At 44.1% G+C, this 17,487-nt stretch overlaps 1 protein-coding gene across 2 annotated transcripts in view; it reads right to left on the bottom strand.

Annotated features, from left to right (window-relative positions):
• Positions 1-15,007: 15,007 nt before the first annotated feature.
• Positions 15,008-17,487, bottom strand: part of SLC15A1 (solute carrier family 15 member 1) — a 42,124-nt gene continuing 39,644 nt past the window's right edge. For both annotated transcript variants that reach the window (XM_016203814.2, XM_087813827.1), the window contains exons 22-23: positions 16,734-16,841; positions 15,008-15,776 (exon numbers count right to left, since the gene is read on the bottom strand). In XM_016203814.2, the coding sequence (XP_016059300.2) occupies positions 15,591-15,776; positions 16,734-16,841 (294 nt within the window). In that variant the 3' untranslated portion in view covers positions 15,008-15,590. The remainder of the gene's footprint in view (positions 15,777-16,733; positions 16,842-17,487) is intronic.

The following is a 17,487-nucleotide window of genomic DNA, read 5'->3' as shown; positions in this document are numbered from 1 at the left end:
ATTGGTAGCAATTATAATTACATTATTATAGCTATTTCTTTTGTGTAACAGTGATCTTTCATCTCCTTTTGTCAGGAAAAAAATCTCAACTCTAAGCACTTCAATATGTACAAGTCTGTATGGTGAGGAAGCTTGGGAGAATTCTTAAAATAAGAAAATATGATTTATTGGACACCGATCTAATGTGATTCATTAATTTGATTCTATGATTGCAATAGTCTATAAATAAAATCTTCTCCCTCAAATGTATCTTTTAATTAAAAAGCATTTTGCATTCCTCGTGGAGGTCACTACTCCATCATTTTTACAGTTAAGTGAGAATGAAAGCCCTGCTTATTCAGGAAAGTGATCGTAATGGATGGTTTTGTTCTGAATCAGAACTATTATGATAATTCTGAGTCCTCCATCCTTGGAAACAGTTGGTTCATAGATTAAAACTGATAGGAGACAGCAATCTTAAGAGTTTTTAGCTGGCACTTGGTTATTTGCTCTGTTCTAAGGCATATTTTTCAATTCTCATTGTTTCACTTGGATATTAAAAGTCTTGCCTTTTGTGCTATAATAAAGTATCTGAATGATTTCCATGATAATACGCTACTTTTTTTTTTTTTAAAGCCTAAATCTAAAATGCAAAGGGAATTCTGGGTTGTTAAGAACAAGCATAGCAATCTTCTCTGGAAGCCAGAACAAAACTCAGGCAAGGCCTGCGTGGACATTTGGAGCACCCAGGTTGGATGTGAGGCATGGTCTCCAAGCCCAACCCCATCCTGCAAATTCTTAAGGCTCCTTAAGATCCATTCTAATGGGGGAAACCAAGAAGCTAGTTTAACATCAGCTGGTTAGCGCGGATAAGAAAACCTGATTAACACATTTCTCTGGAAGAAACATGTTTTATGAGGGGTTATGGAGATGAGCAGGAGCAAGGCTCTAACATCAAAGCCGGCCCTGATGAGAGCTCTGGTTTGAATACTCTCTTCGTATCAGTATCCCTGCCCACTCTTGGCAGTTTAGAATATCAGAAACTGCTATAATCTGGAGTTCTTTGTAAGTTGATACATTGAAATGTGGCCAAGGTCCTGTCTTGTCATGTTAATTGGTTCTCTCTCCCAGGCTCCTTACCTTTCAGAAAAATCATCCATTGTATTGACTGGTTCTCTCAGAAGGTTGTAGTTGAAACCACATTCCATTTTCTTCAGGTATAGTTTCCAGAGGCCCTTCAAGGCCCAGTCTTCATCATCTCCACTCTGCTCTCTGCCCCAGGAGGCTGGCCTGTCAGAACTGCATCAACAGGCTTCCTTGCTCTGGCTTCTGGTTGGGTTCAGCCAATGGAAGCGGGAGGAGAGGGAGGTCAGGGACCTTAGTCTCTTCTAGGTTGCCTTGGGTGAGTTGCACACCTCTATCAGGGGCCTCAGTCTAGCTGTTCTCTCCAGGTTTCGGGAACAGCTCCCTCCCTTTGCCCTCTATCACACTGGTAAGGTCTTTACTAGACCAAGGTGCTTCTCCTCAGGACCAGGCTCACCCACACTTTTGCTTATGGTTCCTATAGACTCCTTATTTCCCAGTTTGAGTGTGCCATCTGTCTTCTCCTGGGGCCTGTGTTAGTTTCCAGCTGTAACAAATCACCACAAACTGGGTGGCTTAAGACAGAAGAACTGGAGTCTAGAAGCTCTCTATCAAGGTGCCAGCTTCTACAGGGTCATGTTCCCCCTGAAGGCTCTTAGTGGACATTCTGTCCAGAAATTTCTCTTAGCTTCTGGTGTTGCCAGCCAGCCTTGTCATTCCTTGGCTTGCAGCTGCATCACTCCAGTCTCCGCCTTCCTCATCACATGGCACTCTCTACAATGTGTCTCTGTGTCTCTTCTCTTCTTACAAGAACACCTACCATATTGGATTAAGAGCCCACTCTACTCCAGTGTAACCCCATCTTAATTATATCTGCAAAGACCCTATTTCCAAATAAGGTCACATTCACAAGTGCCAGGTGTTGGGACAGCCCCAATTTTTTTGTTAATCTCACCTGAGGATATTTTTTCCATTGATTTTTAGAGAGTGGAAGAGAGATGGGGGGACAGAGAGAGAGAAACATCAGTGTGAGAGAGACACATTGACTGGTTGCCTCCCACATGTGCCCAGACTGGGTATGAGGATTGAACCTGCAACTCAGGTATGTGCCCTTGACTGGGAATCGAACCCGTGACCCTTTGGCACATGGGTAAATGCTCTAACCATGTAGCAACATGGTCTGGGGTAGGGATGCACAATTTTTTTTGGTGGTGGTGGGGGATACAATTCAGTCACAACAGGGCCTGACCAATGTAGTGTCTTAAGGGGGCCTTTCTCTCCCTTCAGGTTCTCATGCCCTAAATCTCCCTCCACTGGTCCTTCTTCCTGCCTCTCCTTCTTTAAGTTGCTTTCCTACTTGATTTCCCAATTACTTCAATGTTGCCCTGAAAACTCTAGTTTTAAGGCATTCATTTATTTTGTCCTGTCCTGGTCTCCTGACCTGAGCCAATTGTCCAGGGCATTCTCTGTTAACAGTATTAGCACAGATGTGGCCGGCATGTGATGTACATGATTCGAATGAAGGGGAGGAATTTTGTTTGATGAATATGGTAAGTCTCCTTTCTTCTTGTCTCTTGTGGCAACATAAGAAATGTCCAAACCTGTAGAGAGTTTTTATTTGAGCCAAACTGACGACACCTGCTGGGAAGCAAAATCTCAATGGATTGAGAAAATGCTCTGGAGAATGGCAGTTTTTCAGTTTATTTCATACATTACAATCAAAGGAGGTGGTGCAAGGAGGGTTATATGAAACTCATTGGTGGTAGATTAAGGGGTCAGGAGAAAGCAAAGCGGGGGATTTTCTGAGATTGGCTAAAGAGTAAAATGAAGAGACCACTCCTTCTTTTACATTGGTGGGTACAGGATAGTAAATGAACGTTTACAGCACATAGAGCTGGTATGTGGGGAACAAGACAACCACGAGGGGTCCTGTGGTCTCCTGCTCTGGGGGGAGATTGTCCCCTGAAGGGTCTGGAAAAAAGGGGAGTACTCTGACATTCCAAAGGCATGTTGTAGTACATGCAAAAAGGCAATAGACAGGCTGACTTAGCATAAAGATTGACCTTTGTCAAGGAAGATACTGGCCTAGGATGTGACTACCCGCCATGACTCACTTTTAGTTAAGAAGTTTTTTTATTTAAAAAATATATATTGATTTGAGAGAGAGAAGGGAAGGGAGAAAGAGAGAGAGATTTGTTGCTCCATTTATCTATGCATTCATTGGTTGATTCCTGTGTGTGTCCTGACTGGGGATCAAACCCACGACCTTGGCATATCGAGACAAAGCTCTAACCAACTGACCTACCCTGCCAGGGTAGTTAAGAAGATTTAATTTGAGGCCATCCTGTGAGGTTACTTTAGGTCTCTGAGTGTGTAAGGCCGCCATGCAGGCCTTCCCTGAGCTTGTCAGGGTCAGTATATGGCCCTTATTGTCCACATTGTCATGCGCACACACATGAAGTGTGACTCAGGAAGCACTGCTACTAGCATAGCCTTCCTACGACCAGGAGGGGACCTGGTGTTAGATGAGACAAGAATAATGTGGATGGAGGAAAACTGAAAGAAAATGAAAAGCCTGAAACAAATGGGTGGTTGATGACAGTGTAGAACAGCTGGGTCAACCTACCCTGGAGGCTGTCTCACCTTTGGACTTTCAATTATGTAACCTGAACAAATGTCCATGTCACTTAAATTGGCCTAGGTTGGGGTTTCTCTTACTTGCAGCCAAAGACAAGAAGTACACCACCAGGATTTTTCCTGTTTCTAAATGACTAAGCAGACAGAAAAAAATTACTACTAGCAAATGGAAAAAAATTAAAAACAAATCAGAAAACAGCTATCCTGGATGCAAGGCGGCCAGATCAGAATTTGAGGCTGCCTGGTTCTCAGTCAGGATTTTGATGGGGCTCAAGTCCACTCTTTCCACATCCCTGGGTTTTTAGCTCCACCAGGTCTGTCCTCAGTGAATGCCACACTCCGGCTTATGGCTTGAAGCCCCAGTGGGAGGAGAGCGGGTAGTGAGCAGGACTGGGCAGACTGCTCTGGGTTTGGGAAGAACAGGTTTGAGAACCACACCTGGAGGGAAAGGCAGCTTTTCCAAGCAGTTGAACGAACTGTTGGAAAGAGTAGAGACAGAAAGCATGTTTAACATGAAGGAGGCTGCACTGGGGCTTCTGGAGAGAGAAGAGACTAAAACAAACATTTACATTTGCTCCCTTCTTAAGCTCAGTAAATGACAGCAAAGATGGTAAAATATATTCTTTTAAATGTATAAGCCCACAAGAAATGGAGAGAAGACAATATTGACAATTTTGGAAGCCAAAAAAAAGCAGTGGTAAGTAACTTAGATGATCAGAAAGCTGGATCAAAGGCTTGTTTTATAGGCAAGCTATAAACCAAGTCAGACTGCACGCACACACACACACACACACGCATATGTGCACATGCGCACACATCTCAGGATCAGCTGCACCAGTACCTTAGGAATTTGATCCTTAAAGTCTCCCCTCCCCCTGCACAGTTGAGGGCTTTTCCTGCTCCACCACCTCAGTGGTAGTTCAGTCTCTAGAGAGGGTAAAACCAAGGGTCCTTGGCTCAGGAGTCAGCTGGCACAAATAGGGACAGGGCACTAGATGGCAAACAAGGTGTAAATGAAGGTGTATACCCTGAATGCTAAGCTCCTCCTCCTCCCCCACCCGGAGCTCAGGACAGTCCTATTTTCACCCTCCTGTCTGGATTAGCTGAAGGGGAAAAAATCTAAAAATGCCACCTTCTGGGTTTCTGCAATAAAATGGCTCATCCTGATTCCCTGTAGTGAAGATCATGGGCACAGAGATTCCAATCAGCTTTTTAGATCCCTCCTCTTAAGTATGAGCAGACAACCAAGAATCACAGGACATAGGAGAAAATACACTATTTGAAAAACAGACTAAGAAATGAGCAGGTCAGAAAAATAGCAACTTGGAGGGAACAGAGACTATACAGAGGAAGGCCCCTTAAACACCCATAGGGATAGTCCAAAAGTTAGACTAGAAGATGCTGTCATCAGGGAATGGAAGCTGTGTACTATCGCAAATAACAATTCAGAATAAAAAAGACTCTGGATTAAAGACATGATGGTAGATATTTTAAAAATACATTAGCGAGTTTGGAAAATAAATTGAAATTTCAAGAGAAATGAAAAGACAAAAAATAAGAGAAAGGATAAGAAAATTAGAGGGCTGGTCGAGGAGGAATAGCATCTAAATAACAGGAGTTCTAGAGAGAACAGGAAATGGAGGAGAGAGAATTTTTTTTAGTTCATAAAAATGGCCCAGACTCAAAGGATGTCAATTCCCAGATCAAAAAGACCCACTGAGCATTCAGCAAAGTAGAAAAAATGGACCCAAACTAACACCCATCACCATAAAATTTCAAATTACTAGAAGCCAAAAAATGATCCACAAGCTTCTAGAGACAAAAAGAAGTTTTCATACAAAAATTGGATAATCAGAATGGTCTGGGCTTTTCAATAGTGACATTGAAAGCTAAAAGATGATGGCTTTCAACTGGAATGCTAAACCCAGCCAAATGTCAATCAAATGCAAAGGTAGAATGAAAGCATTTTCACACATGCACAACCCTAGAGAAAATTTACCTCCCATGTTCCATTTCTCAGGAAGATATTACAGAAAAGTGCCCAACAACAACAAAAGGATTAAATAAAAAAAGAAGGTGGCATAGGATACACAATACAGGAGGTGAAAAAGGAGAGAAGTAAAGAAAACTCCAAGATTATTTTAAAAGGATCTTTCTGGCTTTTAGAAGGATCCAGATGAAACTTCCTTAAAATGGTGAAATGGCTTCTCCTGAACTCCCAGCCTTTAAAACCCCTCAAAATGACAGTCCCAGCATGTTCTCTCCCTCCCAGGAGTACACTCACCTTTCCCTTCCCCCTCTCCTTCCCCCACAGGCCTGAAGCTCCTGAACTCTGAGGGACCCCAGGAGACTTGCAGCCAGGAGGTAATGGGCACTGGCAGCTCACCCGGGGCTAACCCCTGACCCTGTCCCCAAGGGCCCCTTTGCTCTGACTTCTTAGTGAGCGAAAGCAGCCCAGCCTAGGCTCATTGCCCCACCTAGTCCCTCTCCTGTTGCTTCTTCTACCCCAGGCCCTTCCTTGTTTCACTGTCCCCAGCTTTAATAAATGTCCTCTAAAAATAAATAAATAAATAATAAAATGATGAAATGGCTAGAACATTTAGTGTATGTGATCATATTGAGAGATTTACTAAACCAAGGGGGATTTGGAGGTTGAATTAGTAAAAATATGTAGAAAGTAAGCAAAATTTTAAAAGAATGCTTAACTCCAGGGAAACCAACTACGGTATTGTGCAGAGAAGAAAAAACTACTCGTAGTACACTATCTGGCTTATGCGAAAATAAAAGTTAATACTGGGAAACCAACAATAGTTATAGAAGAATGCTGTTTTGAGATAAACAATCAGGTGAAACAATTCAAAGTGTTCCCCAGGGAGAGGGAATTAGGTGGGGAGGGGAAAATGGAGGATTGCCCTTTTTCAAAACAGGTCTTGTAGAGATCTTTGCCTTTTTAGGTTTTGCATATACTGATTTGATTAAAAACTAATTAAAAAATATGCTACATTAATACAGAGTATTCAAAAAGGTGGTTTGGGTTGGACAAACGTTTTGATTCAGGTGGGTGTGGAGAGATTTCAGGCACCCAAAGCTCTAGCGAGAAGCTGACTGGGTGCCTTGCCTCCATCCAGCCTGTGAAAATAAGCCTGAGGTAGCAGGCGCCCAGCCACTCCTCACACAGTCTTGCCCAGCTGTTGGGGAAACGTGATCTGCAAGCCTAGAGCACCGCCATGGACCCTGCTTCTGCCCTCACTAGGTACCCTGGGGGGAACAAACGGGCCAGCATAGTGCTCTTTCCCGTCTCTGCAGCCAAACCACAGTGTTTACGGCCCACCGTTCTTTGTTTTTGTTTTTAAATTGCCAGGAGGTAGAAATTTCAAAGACCAGTCAAAAAGCTTCATACGCACTGTAATCTGTATTAAATGCTACATCCAACTGATAATTTGATTTTTACCCACAGGAATGTCAACCTTCAGCCTACATGTGGGAAACACAAAGGTCAGCATCTACATCTAAATGTTCCCTGGGCCCAGGGCTGGTGTGGCTGGCGCAGTGATTGGAGGAGTGGGGTGAGAAAGGGATGGTGGAGAAGAGGGGCTTGCCAGATACAGCAGAACTCCTGGAGGGAGTTCCAGCAAACCGAGGGATGTTTCAACCTGCTGGTAACTGGTTATCCTCCCAGGGCAGAGATGGGAGCCCAACTCAGCCATGTGGGAATCTCATCACGCTTTATTTTTCAGTGAAACAGGTCCAAGCCAGAGCATGTGTATATAATATACATAGTTCCTTGTGCAGAGGTTCTGATGTCAAAAGAAAGGCCCAGTGGCCTTGCTTGGCCTACCTTGCTTGAGAAAATGATCTAAAAGTTTCACATGTCTGTGCCAGGGTCCCAGACACCACTGACATCTCCTTAGGAGACCCCCCAATACAATTTTTCCCCCAACTCAAAGTCAGCACTTTCGCTCAATTAAATTAACATTCTTATTTCCATAGATTCCTCCAGCAGATAGCATGCCAGTGTAGACAGAACAAGAGAGCAAAGGCCTGGGAGGAAGGGCAAGGGTGTGAGAGGGTTTTATAGTTTACGAAGATGTGACCACCAGCATCTCATTATGCTTGTTATTAACAACAGCACCATGGAAATCCAGGCCTTGCTTTGGAGAAGGTTATATCTAAACTTCATATTCTGAAAAATGTATAGGAATGGAAATATGCCTGTATTTAGTCATATCACCATGCTTTTTATGGCTGTCATCACAGCATCGAGAGACTCATGATGCTTTAGAAAGTGCATTTTCCTCAGTAAAGATTCATCTGGGTTGATGTGAGACAGGATTTCCAACTTAAGTTTCTTAAAGAGCTGCCTTCAATGACCCCCGCCCCGTTTCCATGCACTTACTATATCTAAAGTTGTCTTTCCAGAAAGGCACGTATTCTTAACCACAGTGTTCACATTATGTTTTTGCAGTTTTTATTTTGGTTTCACATATGATATTGAATGCTTGTTTTTGAACCGTGGTTTTATTAGAATCCCTGGGAACATTTAGGAAAAACCAGCATGCCCAGGCTGCAACCCCAGAGTTCTGATTCCAGTCACCTAGGGTGAGGCCCAGGCATTGGAATGAGAGCTCTTCAGATGATTCTAAGGAACAGGCAGCATTGAAAATCCCGGCTCTGATAGCTCCCCAACACGCATAAGACAAAACCCAAGGCCCCTAGCATGGCCCGCAAGGCCGTATATGATCAATCTGAGCCACCTCTCCCTCATTCTCTGCTCACTACACTCTGGACACAGGAGCCTCCTTGCTATTTTCAAACACACCAACCAAATTCCCATGTCAGGGCATTTGCCCTTGTTAGGACCCCTTCCAGAATGTTCTTCCCCTAGGCATTTGCCTGTCTTGCTCCCTTACTCCATCAGGTCTCTGCTCAAATGTCACCTCCTCGGAGATGCCCTCCTTGGCCACCCCATCTAAAATACCAGCCTTCTCTGCTCTCTATCCCCTTACTCTGTATTTTTGCTTCATAGCTCTTATCAACACTTGACATATTATATATTTGTTAGTTCACCTGGCCTACACAAACACCTGGAAAACAGTAGAAGCTTAATGCATATTTTTGAATGAATAGAGTGGATAAGGAGAGATGTAAAATAATGCAAACTCTGGCATGTAGGAAGTGCTTGATAAATGTTTCTTTCCCAGCTCACGTAAAGCCAGTTCTCTCACATGCTGCCTTGTGACATACTGAGAAACAACGACCCCTGCTGGAATGTCCCAGAGAGAATAGAAATCCACTAATGCCAGTCCCAAGAAACTTCTAGATATGTATCATATTTGGTATCTGACGGGGCCTTCCGATGTGCATTCATGAAAAACTCCTAATAGGATATATTTCTGACATTTACAAAAGCCTTTGGTTGGCGCCACATTTTCCAAAGCATGTTCTCTTCTGCTATCTTGTGGCCAAGACGGGAAACTTCCAGACAAACAATGTACGATGAACTTGCTTGGTCAAAAGGACTACCCAGCTCCTTGGGTTCCCATTTTTTAGAAACACGAAACAACTGAGGTGATTGTCTCCTTTGGTGGCTTCTGCGGGGTGACAGCTAAGAGAAGTGCCTTTGGGCCACCTCTCCAGAGTCCAACTTCTCTGAACTTTGCCCTCCCATCCAGACACAGCCCCCACAATCAGCCAGTCACAGCTAGACCCTGATGATAAATTCTTGCCAACTCCACAAGGACAGGCTTTATCTATTTTGTAACCCCGCTCCCTCCAAATATGAAACCACTTTTAGCACAAAGCAGGTAACTAAATAGTTGCTGAAGGAATGAGATAAGAATTGTTAGCATTTATAGAGCACTTACTATATGGCATGCACTGTAGGAAGCCCAAGCACTTTACATACATCGGTTCATAAATTAGGGTCACCAACTTATTCTGGTTTGCTCAGAACTGTCCCTGAAACCCCCTCAGCCCCTGACAAACGGGGACAGTTGGCCCCTGTATTAGTCATCTCTGGCTGCCATAACACTACACCACAGACTGGGGCAGCAGGGGGGTTGGTGAGGGGCACTTACACAACACAACACAAATTAATATTCTCACAGCTCTGGAGGCTGGAAGTCCAAGATGCCATCAGGGTTGGTTTCTGGTGAGATCTCTCTTCCTCACTGTGGCAAGACGGGAGAAGATCTCCTTTCCTCTTCTTACCAGGGCACGGATTCCATCACGAGGACTCGCTCACGCACTCACCCCTGGACGCCTGCTGTAGGTCCCTAATATTTATTGGACACACATGGGCTGTGCCTTTTAGTAGCCGAGACACTCAGGCATACCTTGTTTTATTGGGCTTCGCTTTATTGTGCTTCACAGATGTTGCAGTTTTTACAAATTGAGGGCAAGACCCTCTGCCAGCAATAAGATTACCGCTCGCTTTATTGTGATGCTCGCTTTACGGTGGTGGCCTGGAACGGAACCCGCAATGCCTCTGAGGCATGCCTGTACTAAGAATTCTTTCCAGGCTTGTAAACCAAACCAAGGACCCAAGTAAGACTAGTGACCTACTGAAGTTCAGTCTCGGTGAATGTTGGCCTTACCGAAGATGAAAATCCGAGCTGAACAGCAGGGGGCAGCAGAGAATGTCATCTCTGCCCAAAGGCACAGTTTAGGGAAGGAGGGGCTCTAGGCATCTTCTGCTGAGAAAGGCAAAGCTGGGAAAACCTGTCTAACAAGTTCTGTGACAGACCCCTCTCTCTTTCCTGTGATGATGGGGAACAGAGAGTGTTTTAGGAGCCATTTCCTCTGAAATGGAAACCTGAAGGAAACTCTGACTCAGTACTTAGGGTAGGACCGTGCCCAGGCACAACAGCCTGCCCTGGGAATCAATCCTCTGACTCCCACACAAGTGGAAAGCTCTTAGGGCCCCACACTCGCATCCAGAGCATTCAGCCTTCAGAAACGCAAGGCTCTTTGTTTCAGAGTCACCAGAATGGTGACCTAGCTGATCCAACCCCTGTTCCTTTCGAGTCTTTAAACACATTTATGGATTCTATAAGTCTCATTAGAACAAGCCAGATGTTACATCAAATAAAAACTCTGGCCGTAGCCTGGCGGGGTGTGGCTCAGCGGTTGAGCTTCGACCTAGGATCCAGGCGATCTGGGTTCGATTCCCGGTCAGGGCACACGCCCGGGTTGTGGGCTTGATCAGTGACTCTCTCATCATTAATGTTTCTATCTTTCTCTCTCCCTCTCCTTTCCTCTCTCTGAAATCAATAAATATATTTTTTTTGAAAAAAAAACCCACCACAACTCTGGTCACTCTAATTGCCAGTGGTTAATACAGGAAAGTGAGACTGAAAGCCATCCTGGTCACACTACAGTGGATGGAGGTAGACTTGGGTCCCCACTGACACACCTCAGGGTCCTGGGAGGCCCAGGCTCTCTCTTCTCTTTATTGCCTTTGATCAGGTTGGAAAGGAGGCCTCTGACCCACAGGGTTCCCTCTGCCCTCGAACGATGGAGGTAACTGGAAGGAGAAATGTATTTTGTTTCTCTGGAGGCCTTTGGGGGGAGAGGGAATGGGGAGTTGGTATGAAGTTTCAGTTTTGCAAGATGAAAAATTTCTGGAGCTGGAAGGTGGTAATGGTTGCCTAGCAATGTGGAGACTCTTAATGCTGCTGAGCTGTACACTGGAAAAATGACTAAATGGTGAATTTTGTTATGTATATTTCACCACAATTAAAAACACAACAAAATGGCCTGCCATTCTCGGCCATCCTGTGCCGTGATTCCCAGTCTCCCTTCTTTTCCGGCACTGCCGTGGGCCACTCCTCCTCCTACCCACCTCTGCCCCTCAGCCAGTTGCCCCTAGAGGAGAGGCACTGGCCTCTGCATGCAAGCTTCAGAGCGAGTCACCACGACCTTTAAGGAGCCAACACTGGGACTTCCACTGGCAGTGGGGATGTGCAGGACTCAGATCCATGGGGGAGAGGTCCCAGTGTTTCCAGGACATCACAAGATCCTTACAGGAGGCCTTGGCTCCTTCTAAGGTGGTCAATGTGTTGAATCTTTTCTATTTAATCCTTTGAGAGCAGGACTTACCAGCTTCTTCTCCCTACATATGGCCCCTCTTGCCCATCTAGGCCAGCCTTGGGGTGTCCACTCTGGATTTTAAGTGGGCCATGGTCTCTCCGAGGCCCTCCAGTGTCCATTTGCTCTTGGCCCCTTTACATTACTTCCAGCATCACGTTTGCATTTCACTATGTGAAAGGAGACAGTATAGTCTGGTGGTTAAGAGACAGGCCTTTCCGCCCTAGCTGGTTTTGCTCAGTGGTTAGAGCGTCGGCCCGTGGACTGAAGGGTCCCGGGTTCCATTATAGCCAAGGGCACGTACCTCAGTTGCAGGCTCAAACCCTGGCCCGGGTCATGTGCAATCAATCGAAGTGTCTCTCTCACATCTATGTTTCTCTCTCTCCCCCCCATCTCTCCCACTATTTCTAAAAATCAATGGAAAACATATCCTCAGGTGCTGATTAACAAAAAGAAAAAAAGAAAAACCACATTGGCATCAAAGGCAGGCTTGTGTAGTGGCTGGCAGCCTGGACCCAGGAGCCAGACATGACCTTGGGCAGGTTACATGGTTTCTCTGTGCCTGTTTTCTTCTCTGTGAAATGGGAATAATAATAGCAATCTATATTATAGAGCTGTTACAAGGGTTACATGCTTGTAAACTTCCTGCAATAGAGTGTTTAACATGCAATCTACACACATTCAGGGTCCGATAAGTATTAACTACTATTGTTTGTCATCAAGAAAATGAGGCTGCAAAAAAATCCCAGAATGCATGACAAAATCTATGGCTAAAATGGTCGCCCAAAATAAAATTGAACATACACTTAATAAAGTCACTTTATAAAGGCTTAGATTGCAAAACAAATATTTTAGTACCCTAAAAGAACTAAAGAATATCCACAAAGTTAATAAAAAATTATAGAGAAATGTGGGATCAAAACAAGAATAGGTCAATATGAAAAAAATCATATGAACATTATAGACACTTCTCACAATATTCTGGCTTTTTGGTATAAGCAATGAAGGCCTGCTATTTTCAATGAAAGCATTCCCATCCTCTCTAACCCATGTTGAATTGTACCTTAACAGTCAGCCAGTCTTTCAAGGGAACTATTTTTGTTATATACTGATCAGCCCAGAACTTAGAGAAAGGCCTCAAGCACAAAAAAATGGGGGCCGAGGAAAGGACAGAAGACCATAAGTTATTGATCTGGCCTCATGTGTCTCCTCCACCACCCCTACCCTGTGACATTTACCACCATCTAATGTCTCACATCTAGAATACCCATGCTGGCACCCATCAGTCTTGATTATGTGTGGAAGAAGTGGTCAAATAATAGCTAGAGGGAAGATTACACTGAAAACTCAACCCTGATGAGCCAAGTGCCCCAGTTCCCCTCCGTGTCTTCATTATATTGTTTAAAGGCCAATGAAGATGACGTAGGAGTCATTTCCATCCCTATGCAAAGTGGTCTGCAGTGTTAACATCAGAGTCCATGGGGGGGGGGCTTCATTTTTAAATATTTGGAAGCCCATCGTGTGCCAGACACCATTAAACAAAGGATTTTTAAGACCTCAGTCTGTCTAGTGTTCTCTTTGTTTCATAGAAGAAAATGAGATCTAAAAGGTCCAGAGGTGCCCAAAGTTACCCTGAGGCTGTAAGAGGATTTAGAACTAGAATATCTTTTGTGGATTTAAGATTAGTTCTCTTTTGATTATTGACAAGAGAAGTAATGAAAACTGAGTGCTCATCACTATAACTATTGGTTTCCCCCATCAAAGGCATAAAATAGATATTAGAGGATAGAAATGATTGAAGGCAAAATTAGCCATCCCATATAGCTAGTCTTTCACACTAGACTTCATTAATTAGGCTCATTCAAATCATTACTGAGCCCTGGCCAGTGTGACTCTGTTGGTTAGGTGTTGTCCCATGTAGCAGGAGGTTGCTGGTTCAATTCCTGGTCAAGGGCACATGCCTGGGTTGTGGGCTTGATCTCCTGTAGGGGCCGTGCAGGAGGCAGCCAGTCAATGTGCTTTCCCATTGATGTTTCTCTCTCTCCCCCTCTCCCTTCCCTTCTCTCTAGGAAAAAAAAATCATTACTGAATGTTCAGTTCTTCATCTCTTCCATCTCACTCCTCAGAGCCCAAGAGGTTCAAAACATTTGTTTAACATGTAGAGGCCCACTGTCCTGGAGAATGAACACAGGACAGAGTGCATGCAGAAAGCTTCCAGCCTAGGGACAGCTAGATAGTTACAGTACACTGAGGGTGTGGGGTGGCAAAGATCTTAAAGGAGACACAGCCTAATGCAGGGGAATGGGGACAGGGAAACTCTGGGGGGAAGTGGCCTGAATCCTGAAAATGAAGAGGCCTAAGCCAGGGGGAGGGGTTGGGTGAGCAGTAGGTAGGGAGTAAGTGCCTCAGGACCTGATTTTTCTTTAGCCTTTGACCTGGAAGTGAGAACCTGATGCATTCCAGGAACTAGAAGAAACTCAATGTTGGTTAGATGGGAGTGAGCAGGGAGAAGGGAGATGTGTCCAGAGAAAAAGGAGCCTTGTGGGCCCGTTAAGGAATGAGCACTTGATCCTAAGGGTAGAGAAGGTCTTTAGCAAGGTGTGATCAGCACGTGCATTTCTCTCTGGATTTTGAGTCCCCGCTTCCCCATCAGCTTCATTCTGTCCCCACAGTGCAATGACAATCCTGTGTATGGAGCACCTTAGAGATCTAACATGGGCCCTTCCCGCTAACCCAGCAACCAGTTCCAACGTTCAGAGCTGTGCACAAGTTTGTCTAAGAACAATGGCTTGTTTTTATAAGAGTACTAATGTAGACTTGTTTGGGCCTGAAACCCAGAAATGGTTAAATGATCAGTATCTACAGAATGAATTAGGCATTCAGTGTTTATAATGTTTTGGAAGAATTTTTATTCAAGCAGAAAAATGCTTGAGTACTGAGAAAATCACTTTGAGATGGTACATAAACATGCACATAGAAAGATCACAGTAATAAAGGTATAAATATATCTCCCTGGGGAGAATGAAACCAGGAAGAAACAAACTTCATATCTCATGTTCCTGGAATTTATTAATGTGGGCATTCTTTCTGTTCATGCTTTTATCAACTTCTGATTAAATTTTAATGTGTGCGCAGCTTTGATAATCAGGAAGTGTGTTAAGAATTTCTTACCCTACCCAAAAAACACAAACTCTTATTCTTAAGAATGGAAATTTATTTCATACCATTGAGAAAAAAATCATTATTGGCTTTTACCTGAGTGGTTTTCTGAGTTACACATACATTAAAAAGAAGTAGGGACTGGAAAAACAAAACAAAACAACACAACACAACACAACAAAAAGTAAAGGTATCAGTTCATATTAGCTTATTATATACCATCCTTAAGCCTATAAATTCACTTTCACATTGTCTCTGGCCTCGTTTCACATTGTTTTCATGCAGTGTTAGAACGCAAACAACATGGAACTTTGTCACCCTTTCAAAAAATTAAGTTAGTCCAAAATAACTTCATTTGTGTGATAGGAAAAGAGTTGAATGCAGGGCATGTTCTCAGTGTTGTAAAAGAGTGTTTGCACACACATGGGTACCTTAAATAAGACTTCTCTTAATAAAAATTAAAAAAAAAGACTTCATCCAGAGTCTTAGGCTCACTGATGGCTGCTTAGAAAATTGCTTTCCTGGTTTGGTTCACAACGCTGAGGTCTTCCCCATCTGGGGCCATTCAACAGTGTCCTGCCACCTGGAGACAGAAGTCAGGGCCTGCTCTGGGCCCAACCCATCCTCCACTGGCTTCCTGATGTTCACATCTGTGTCTGCAAGACGCGGTCCGTTGTGTAAGATAGGTTTTCTGGCTGCTTCTTTTTCTCATCCTGATCAAACTGAGCTTCAATCTCTGCTGGATTGACGTACGTGTAGAATCGAGCCATGATAGCAAAGACTATGCAGACAACCAGGAGCAACGAAGCAAACAGAACATACTCGGCCCACTTGGAAGGAATTGGAGTTGGAGCAGGAAAAAAAACAAAAACAATACTGGTTATAGTAGTGTAATATAGCATGTGTTTATTTTCTTGCTATGCCTAGATAGAAGGTACTCTGAAATTAAATTGTTAGGGAAAATCGGTAGGCTTCTGCTATAGGTACAGTATGGTCAGTTATTGCCCGAGATACAGAAGGGCCAGCTTTTCCTGAATGCTCAGGCATCAAGATAACATTTTTCTTACAGCCCTGGAATGCAGAAACACAAGACTTTGGGAAGATGAGAGAATATTTCTGAAAAACCCAAGTCTTAAGGCACATAGCTGGCCCCTGGAAGGATGGAGACCAAGAGAACACCAGGCAGTACTCTTGAAAGAAAAAGAATATGCTGAACTGTGTGCAGTGGAGAGCCCCAGGGTATCCTTTGGCAGTACCCCGAGGTCACCAGCACGCAGCATTGGCGCACGCTCTGATAGGGCCCAGTAGGAGAAGTAATGAGACTGACGGGGTCGGGTAAAGGGCGACTCCCTTATGAGGTGGACATGCTGATGTGCTGAAGGAGAGAGTTTCAGTATCATAGAAAGCCCTTACTTCATTTTAGCTGGAAAAATTACAACCACCTTTAGAATGGCTTTAACCTTAGGCATGATGACAGTTTCTGGATAATACGCCTGGTTTGGGGACATTACATTGCATTCACTGAAGCCAGGAAAGACCTTTTCTTTGATAGTAAATGACATCAGGGCGTATGTATGTTAACTCAATCTGGTTATTTTGGTTGTCAATTTCCAACTGTGTAACAGTGGAAACAAGAAGACCATTTGGTACCTGCCCTATCTGGCTAGTCTAGCAGTTTTATTCAGCTGTGAGCTGAGATGACCATGTAGATGTAGGTGGCTAGGGAGGGTCATCGTGATGACCAAGGATAGACAGGACAAAGGTACATCTCCTTCTCCACCCTGTACCTGTTCATCGAACTGGCCTGCTCCTGCTACGATGAGCACAATGATGTTACCAATGGCCACTGTCAACAGCCATCCTGCTTGCAGCACCGACTTCATGTTGGAAGGAGCCTGAGGAAGCAATGCAGAGAATGCCAACCTGGATCTCAACCTCAGCAGGAGAACACAACCAGATTCATTTAATTAGGCAGTCACCCTAAAAATGCACAGGCTGGTTTGAATGTTAAAGGTATCATTGCTTGGGGAGCAAGATGCCCCAAATCCTCAAGTTGCATGAACATACAAGGAGCCCTTGTTTTTCACTCTCCACATATTTGCAAAATTGCCGTCCTAGTTAAACAGACAAATCTGCAGATGAACTGATCCTATTTCTACAGAAGAGCTTCCAAGCAAAGCCATCCAGGAAGACACCTTTCCCCGACATGGAGGCTGCTCCCTGGGCTGTGAGCTTGCTCTCCTGTGACTTCCCTGCCACGTCACCAAAACCTCTCTTCAAACTCTTGTCACCTGTGTTATATCATCTTTGTTACACTGTGAGGTCACCACAGAAAGGGACCATCCAGCTCATATTTACAACCCTTACTGTAAAACTTGAAGGTGCTAGATATGATGGGGATACAATGACTATAACTGTAGCTTTGATAAAATCATTCAGAAATTAAACTCTAAGTCAGGTATTGGTGAAATTTGCCTCATTAATGTAACAGTATTTTTTTAATGTTTAAAAGCTAGGCCTTAATCAGTGCGCTTGCTAGGA

Source organism: Miniopterus natalensis, chromosome 2 (assembly GCF_054644295.1).
Source record: "Miniopterus natalensis isolate mMinNat1 chromosome 2, mMinNat1.hap1, whole genome shotgun sequence".
Lineage (NCBI taxonomy): Eukaryota > Metazoa > Chordata > Mammalia > Chiroptera > Miniopteridae > Miniopterus > Miniopterus natalensis.
The sequence above is the reverse complement of the archived record's forward strand: the minus strand, read 5'-3'. Positions and strand labels throughout refer to the sequence as shown.